Source organism: Tachysurus vachellii, chromosome 1, assembly GCF_030014155.1.
Source record: "Tachysurus vachellii isolate PV-2020 chromosome 1, HZAU_Pvac_v1, whole genome shotgun sequence".
Lineage (NCBI taxonomy): Eukaryota > Metazoa > Chordata > Actinopteri > Siluriformes > Bagridae > Tachysurus > Tachysurus vachellii.
In genome coordinates, this window is record NC_083460.1 from 27292209 (window position 1) to 27301360 (window position 9152).

Below are 9152 nucleotides of genomic sequence, written 5' to 3' on the forward strand. Positions count from 1 at the left end.
TTGGGAAATCTAATATTTCAGATATTTAACTTGGGGTATTTAAAACGACACGCATCTTATAAATAATATTACATTTTTATACCTTATACCTATTGTTCGAGTTTGCTGAACATATCATTTTTATCCCCAATGTTGAGGCATTGGTCTACTGCCTGGAAGGTTGTAAGTTCCCAGGACCACCAAGCTCTTGAATCCCAGGCCCTTGAGCAAGGCCATCTGCCCTCAACTGCTTTAATAAGATGAATGCAAGTCACTGGATAAATGCATCTGCCAAACGCTTTAACTGTAAAATGTGTCAACACCAATTGTACCAACCAATAAATTAGCACCAGAGTCCCTAAACACAACAAATATTTCTAGTTTCCAGTATTTTTTTTAGTAGAGGGAGTATAGTGTTTCTCTACATGCTCAGCCCCCGTGAGTGTGTGTGTGTGTGTGTGTGTGTGTGTGTGATAGAACCAGGTCCATCTTGTCCTCTCTATCACACAGTTGGCCTATCACCAAAAGAGCAGCTGACCGTATCAAATGCAACCTTTCTTTTTTTCTTCAAACTCAATCTCAAAGTCTTTAATAAAACCTGACAACAGTACTGCAAAGTAAGAAAGGAACCTTTTCTGAATCACCTGTACCTACAGAGTCTTACAGTACCAAGGATGCCTTCTTCTGTTACATGTATCACGTTTTCCTAGAGCATGTCTGACCTTTTTTGTTTTTCTTCTTGTAGATAACTTCTTGGATGAGTTAGATTTATACTTTAGACATTAAATAATATAATAGACATTAGCTTTATAACTCTAGTATGACATTAAAGAACCTTTTTTTTTTATCCCAGGAGATTTTCTTTACTTGCAATAAATAAACAACATGTGGCTAAAAGAACATGCTCTTTATTGCTGAGGTGAGATCTTGAATGTTTCATTTGAATTTGTATCACTGAAGGTGAATCTTGAGCTGTGGTGCTTATCCTCACTCCCTCTACTTTACTTAAAATAACACTGTGGCTATAAAGTATTTCACATTTTCATCAAGCAAACAAATCATTTTATCATATGATCTGGTCATCTTGAGGTTTGCTGTTTGAGCTTTACAAATTAAATCTATTCTCTGTATACAGGGTGGTAACAAATTCCAAATACTCACTTTTTTAAATACGCACTGTTAAATTTGTGCTGCATCTTTAGACCATAAAAAGACAAACACAAAAAACAGTGATGTAATGTGTGTGTTGTCTCTGACAAAACTGATTTGCTTAATTTGATGTGATTTTTCAGTCAGTGTACACCTGCAAATGGTAGAAAGCATTTTTAAACCACTTTGCCACAGGATGGCAGGATTGGCCTTGATTTATACTATTGCAACGTGATTGTTCCCTTTTCCACAAATGAGTTGCTGCAACAGTTAGTTGTTGCAACAACTGAACTAAGGTTTTACTTGTTTTCAGAGGACAGTATTAACTTTTGCATTGACATGAGGCCAGGCTTTACCACGTAATTCACTGCTATAAAGTAGGATCATATAAAATTATTATCTTGAGAAGGGAAAACTATTAAAAGGTTCATTAATATGGGTAGAAGTCATAAATGTGGCTTGTATGTTTGTTTGAAATTGAAGGCTCAGTTGTGAGGATAATGTGTCACCCTATAAAGTATGTTGAATGTTACAGCTTAAGCGACGTAAGTAATTTGTGTGCAAGACAACAAAGTGGCATAAATTATGTTTTTTGTATCAAAAAGCTGGTTTTAAATAAATCCTGCCATAATTGTGTGCATTGATGCTGGTCATGAGTAAACAACTCATTATTCCTTCATGCCAGAGACTATGATTAGCTTAACATTTAGCATCCAAAGTAGCCTGCGATTGAGACAGTGTTACAATACACATACAACACAGTAAATAAGGGTTACGAGTCTTGTTGAAGGATGTAAGTGCTGAGATTTGAACTCTTTCAATCTTTCAATAAAAGCCTTAACCACTGTTCATAGTGAGCCATACTTTTTTAATGAACAGGAGTGGAGCATAATGGATCATCGGAACCAGTCTGTTCTTGGGGAACAATCTTTGAGGTCTTCAATCATGTACAAAGCATGAGCAGTTCTAATAGTAGTTCTAGTAGGAGGCAGTTTAATAAAACCCAAGCCTGGACAATAAACCCAACTGTAAAGATTTCTTGATGTTTTATTCATGCTCTTGAAGGTTCCTGACCCAATTCTTGTAGCACATATAACTCAAAGGAACATCAAGTTCTCAGTTTCTTATTACATGTCTAGCTGCACCCGCTGTGTCTCACTATAATTTTCTCAGGTCAAGCTTATTTGTTGTAGATTTGCCCTTGTTGTCCTGTTTTGGCTTTTTTTTTCTTTGCAAGTCAAGTGCGTGACAGTGAGATGTCTCTTGACATTTTACTGTGAGAAGGTGCATCTGACAAACCATGTTTCTTCTTGGAATAGGTGGTTAATTTTTCTGTGGTGAACTGCATAATGAGCCCCTTACTGTAACACTCAGTGTATTCCTGGCTGAACTCAAAGTAGCTGCTATTAAATTATTTTCTGTGACTCATCATTCTGACAAAGGGTCATAAAGAATAGGAACAAAACAGGCTGTTTTCAAGAAACAGGCCATTGATTTTCTTCTCTGCACATGTAACTCCTGTTGATTCTTGTCTTCTACATGACATGTCTCAGAGTTTGTTTATGTAATAATATGTAATACTTTACATATCAACTGGTTAAATTTATGATTCTGACTAGGAATAAAGTGTTGATTAACCACCCTGTTGTTGATCATTTTCCAATAAAAGTGCATCCTATCATTTTCTATTTGTACTTATTATATATACCGTATGTATATTGTCCTTAATGTACTTGGTAAATGGGCTGCTATTATTATTAAAACCATAAAATTGAGTCATAAGTGCATCCTGTATTGTTCTGAAGTAAACGTATTATTCTACTTGTTACTTACTGTGATAAATGAAGTTATTGGTACACCACTTTCACACAACAAAAGAAAAGTGAGTTTTATTATCTGACCTTATGTAAGATACTAACACACCCACTCACTTTCCACTTTGTATTTGTTCTTCATATCATAATCACTTTGTTGACATTATAACTGTCTATAGAATAATATATAGAGTTAAATATACCTTTTATCTTACACTGACCAAAGATTAAATATTTAATAACCAGTTCATTGGCCACACCAAAAGCAAACAGGCAGTGACACGTGTTCAGACAATACATTTGGGTGTGTGATCTGTGACACTGTTGAAATTGCTTTCACCAAAGGTTCACTCCTACAGACCTTTTCACTTATAGATCTGTTTTTCAGCTGTACACATCTGTTTGTTGCTATAGATATGACCTCGTCTCCAAGACAACTGATGACCACAGGAAAATGATGGGATGTTCTGCCCCAAGTCTAATTTTCATTTGCTATGAGGTTCTTTTTTCGAAGCACTTCATGATGACGCACAGTCTGTAGTAAATGAATAAAGATTACCTTTACAATTAGGTAAACAAACAAATAAACAATTAACTACTTATGGAGTCTAATTTGTCATGTTTTAATTGCTGTCTTTGATCCTAGACAGCTTCTGTTTTAGACACCAACCTTCAATCTACCTCTAACCCCCTCCTCTGAACAATGGCACTCACACTCTTTGGTATGATAATTTAGCAGCAGAATCCAGAATGTGCTGGCATTTGTGTGCACTTCAGTTCATTTAATAGTCATAATCAACTTTTGATTTTTAATTTTTATATTAAAAATAATCCCTGAATGATATTTTAATAACTCCCAAAAAAGTATCAGGGGGCACGAGTCCCGCATCCACCTTGTGTGTGTGGAGTTTGCATGTTCTCCCCGTGCCTCGGGGGTTTCCTCCGGGTACTCCGGTTTCCTCCCCCAGTCCAAAGACATGCATGGTAGGTTGATTGGCATCTCTGGAGAATTGTCCGTAGTGTGTGAGTGAATGAGAGTGTGTGTGTGCCCTGCGATGGGTTGGCACTCCGTCCAGGGTGTATCCTGCCTTCATGCCCGATGACGCCTGAGATCCCTGTGACCCGAGGTAGTTCGGATAAGCGGTAGAAAATGAGTGAGAGTGAGTGAGTAAAAAGTATCACGCCCCTGCTCTTTGTAGCAGATCTTGTTTATGTCCACATTTTAAGTTTGACATTTATTTAAGATGTTCATTCATTCATTCATTCATTCATCTTCTACCGCTTATCCGAACTACCTCGGGTCACGGGGAGCCTGTGCCTCAGGCGTCATCGGGCATCAAGGCAGGATACACCCTGGACGGAGTGCCAACCCATCGCAGGGCATTAATTAAGATATTGTGTTATTAAAATAGGCTATATAATTATCAGGAAATCAAACAACAACAAGGAAATTACAAACCTATCGATCCAGTGAGTGTTTTGAAAATGTTTTGCACAAAAAATACAATTAAATTAAAGTTGAATTTCGTTCATTGAAATTTATACACTGGTTCCACAAGAATGAATTGAGTAACGTTAAACAAAATACAGCCAACATGATTTGATCATGTATATTCAAAGCGCTGGATTAAAATAAAACCCTCCAGGATCAAAACCATTGCATTGTGAGGTAGTGACATTAAGTATATAACGTTAATACCAAGGTAATAGTTCACTCTCGTTCTACATACATCAAAATGTTTTGATTAGATATGATTAGATTATTAGATATTCAAAAAAGTGTTAAAACAACACTGTAAGAGAACATGTACAATACACTCATTCTGATGAGTTGATTAGAGTTTGCACGATTATTGGTTAAGTATAAGATGTTTGTGAGAAGGCAGGATGTGCACTCTTTAGGATGAATGCAAAAATAAATGTGACAGCAAATTCACATCTAACACAGGGTTCTAACCCTAGCCCTAGGCTATATAAGTGATATAGATTATACAGATTTAATCCTTATAAATTTATGCATTGTACCTGATAAAGAAAGCATGCAGTGGTGTCTGTTTTAAACTGAATACTGTCATAATAACTAATATGGCACACGTGGTAACTGCAGTAAAGTGTTATTTTGTTGGGTAACTTGAGGCTGCAGTCTGTACACCAGTTGCACGCGCGCAGCCGGTGCGTCTGGAACGATGCTGATGCTGATGCTGACGATTGGCTGGAGATCGAAAGCGTTCGGGGACTCTGATTGGCTGCCTCAGGGATATAAATAGGTAACGGTCACTTTTTGAAAGCGAATTGGTGCTCGGGCTCGAATAAAGGACGTTCATCTTGACTGACGTGAGCCGTTAGTGTGCAGCGGTTCACCACAGGAGAGCTGTAACAAGCTGTAAAAGCTCACAGTAAGTAATGTCTGCTATAATACAACAGGTGTCTTTCGGGGTTTACGTATTTATAAGTAACAAGTTTTACCCTTCAAGCTTACTTTTAACAAGTTATAAGGAAATAATAATAATTATTATTCACCATGTAGCATTCAGAGGATGTTCTACTAGCTTTACCTTACTCACCTTATCTTAAATAGTGTTATTGTGTGTGTGTGTGCGCGCGCGCGTGTGTGTTTGTTGTGTGTTTATGTGTGTGTGTGTGTTTGTGTGTGTGTGTGTGTGTTCATTTTAAAGAGCATATTAATGCTTCATACTGGACTCCACACTGCAGCTGAATTGATTTCAGTAGTTTTCAGTACAATAATCTTGTCTGTTAGAAGCTTTTAAGATCTTTATGGTTTTGGATAATTAATTTGCAGATTTATTCAACACAACATGTTGCTCCTGGCAGCCTCTTTACAACATAAAGATCAATATAGACCAGTCTAAAGCATAGACCAGTCTAAAGCATAGACCAGTCTAAAACATAGGTAAGTCTTAAATATAGACCAACCTTAAACATAGACCAGTCTTAAATATAGACCAGTCTTAAATATAGACCAGTCTTAAATATATTTTCCCTTTTAATAATTATTTAAATGTTAAATAATTAGCGGATAAGCGGTAGAAAATGGATGGATGGGTTAAATAATTAAGATTGAACATTTTTCTATAATATGCATGTCTCTTTAGTATAAAACCTGAGAACCTACACAATCTGAGATTTTTATTTTATCAGTTTCCTCTAACATTCTCTGAAAAGTCAACTGCCTGCCTGCTTCACACTGCATATGCAGTTGGTGATTCAAATATTAAGCAATCATATTTTAAACATTTTTATTCCCAACTAACAGCCATCACCAAGTAAAAAAAGCTTCAGAATCTTGCTTTCTGCTTAACAAAGACTTTCCATAGCACATTTATTTAAAAAAAATCAGTTACCAGTTAATTTCTTTTGGATATCATTTCCAGCAAAATTCTTTCATCTATCATCATATGTGTATGTTAAGCAACTTTACCTAATGTTGCAGACAGAAATCCAGCTGTCCGCTCTGGTTGGTAAGACCCGTGAAGAATCATGTGGGTTCTGGAGAAAATCCGGAGCTCAGTGGAGAACAATGCTCCCCGACCAGGGGAGACAGGAGACAAACAGGACAAAGCACCCATCTACAGCAATGTTCTCACACCTGATAAGATACCGGACTTCTTCATCCCTCCCAAGCTGGTGACCGCTCCACCAGAGACTGAAACATCAGAAGTAAAGCCCAAGGACAGTCTCTGGCCTTCCACCTCAGAGCAGACCATTGGCAACAAAGTCAGCAGCCCTCGGAGTCCTCGTCTGGTTAGCAAACTAGCTGGAGACACCAAAAACCTGCTAAGGGCTGCCAACCGACACATCATTCAGATCGAGAGTGCAGATGATGTTGTTGCAGGGGACACCAATGCTGACCCTCAATCCCAGACAGCTATGTCTTTGTCGTATATTCCGAAGACTCAGACCTCATATGGATTTGCTACACTAATGGAGAGTCCCCACACTCGCCGGAAAGAGTCACTCTTTCACTGTGACCACACAAGCCCAGTCACATCCCCCAACACCCAACGCAAGTCACCAGGCAAAACCAGCATAGAAGTTAGCCATCTTAACCCTTTGGATTTCAATACATCCCACATCAACCCATATCGCTATTTTAGTGGGGGCGAGAGTGACACATGCTCCTCAGCTGAATCCTCCCCTTTCAGCTCACCCCTGCTGTCCCGCTCTGCCTCCTTGCTCAAGATCTTCACTCATGAGACCCAGGCCAAAGTTGTCAAAGCCAAGAGGACTTTTGCCAGACACAGTTCCCTGTCCACAGATGAGTGCAGCTCTGCAGAGCCCAGCCCCAGCATACCCAGGAGGCTCCACTCTCCTGCAGCTGGTGGACCTCTGGACCATCATCATGGGAAAGACAGACAGCAAAAAGAACACACAATCAACCTCCACAAGGGAGGCATGGTGCGTCTCTGTGCTGATTATGACCCAGGAGCTGCACGTTTGCGTGTACGCCTCATTGCTGCTGAGGATCTTTATGACCAGACAATTGATATAAAGAGCATTAACTGCTGTGTGTCACTTTACCTCAACCCAGGAAAGCAGCAAAAGCAGAGAAGCACTATAATCAAGAACAGCCGCAATCCCGTCTTCAATGAGGACTTCTTTTTTGATTCTGTGAGCTCAGCTCAGGTAAAAAGCCTGTCTCTGAAGATCAAAGTGGTGAACAAGGGTACTAGCCTGAAACGGGACAGCCTAGTTGGAGAGAGAGAGGTTCCTTTGGGAAAGCTGCTGTCTGGTCTTTAAGCCTGCAAAAGCTTAAGATGGCTTAGTGCTTTAATCATGTTGGCTTTAATGTACATTAAAATAAACAGTTAAGCTTGTTACCATATAGTATTAGCAGCTCATTTAGCAGTGGCATATTTATTCATGACTATAACTTACACTTTAGCTCAGCCTTTATAGTATGTATATGTACAAATTTTCATCTGGTTTGAATAGAAGACATATCTTTAAATATTGTGCAAAGAAACAATACCAGTAAAAAGATTCTGAAAATACATTTTAACATTTGTATTTATCATTTGCTCATTTAAGATACTTCATAGAATTTGAAAGTCTGACCAAGGAACAGCTGTGAATGAATTGAGATATATTATAAATGACTATTTTATTGAAACGAAACTACTTAGATTGCATTGGAAATGGCCAAAATCTTATCACTCTGATTAAAACATATATTAATGTTTTAACATATTACATATAGGGTTTCAATATAAATTCCACAAGGATTTAGGTTTTGTTAACTGTTTAAGAAATTGTAGGTGTTTAAAAACCTTTGACTGGCAGTGAAAATTTTGTTGTTTTATGCTTGTCATGTAAATTGATGCAGACAGAAAATGTCCTCCTTGATAGCAAAACAAAAAAACAAAAAACTTTTCTCTTCTATGGAGGCCAGGGCCTTTGAACATTTAGCTCTATCCCCCGAATGATTCAGTGTGCAAATGTCAGCTTTGATCCGGGATGCATCAACCAGCTAATTTGCAGGATGAATAAACAGCATGGAGGACATTACATCACCCTGTCTGACAGTGGTGTATTGTTATATGTTAACACTTGTGAATAGTTTTGTGAGACCCAAAAGCCTTAATGATGAATTTGAAGGTTTCCAACTCTTCATCAAGTTTATCATTTCATGTTATGCTGAGTATAAATCTATTCTGAAGAATCTTCATGTCATATGTCACTATATGGAAAATATAAAAATTGATGATTATGTTTTTAAATTCTTTCTGTATTTTTTTCTTGGGCACTGAATAAATTCTGATGAATAGAGATTAGTGAAATATTAGTTAGATTAGTGACAATGGGGAACTATGGAAAGTTTAACCATTTAAACATTATTCATATATTTTTGCTGTATTTTTTGCTATATTTTTCACATCTTTGGCTGAATTAAATTCAATATTAATAATTCTATTATTCAAGAGACATGATAAAGGTAAATGATTGGAAATGTTGCAATAATAGAATTAACCAAACTCTGAGGAAATAGGAGTTTAAGTATTGATGGGAATGATGGACTGTGTGACTGTGTAATGGTAAAAAATTAAGAAAACTCATGACTCTAGCACATTTGTTGTGACAGACCTCTTTAAAATCCCTCCACAACACAGAGCATGCTAACCAGCAGAGTCTGCAAATTATGTCCTGAAATGCTGCTTAATTCAACAAGCTAAAACTTGGTCTGTGATGTTA

General features: G+C 37.6%; 1 protein-coding gene across 1 annotated transcript; it reads left to right on the top strand.

Annotated features, from left to right (window-relative positions):
* Window positions 1–6399: 6399 nt before the first annotated feature.
* On the top strand, window positions 6400–7700 carry LOC132842072 (C2 calcium-dependent domain-containing protein 4C). The gene has a single exon (XM_060864767.1). The coding sequence runs from the start codon at window positions 6441–6443 to the stop codon at window positions 7698–7700; it is 1260 nt and encodes a 419-aa protein (XP_060720750.1). The 5' UTR covers window positions 6400–6440.
* The last annotated feature ends 1452 nt before the right edge of the window (window positions 7701–9152 follow it).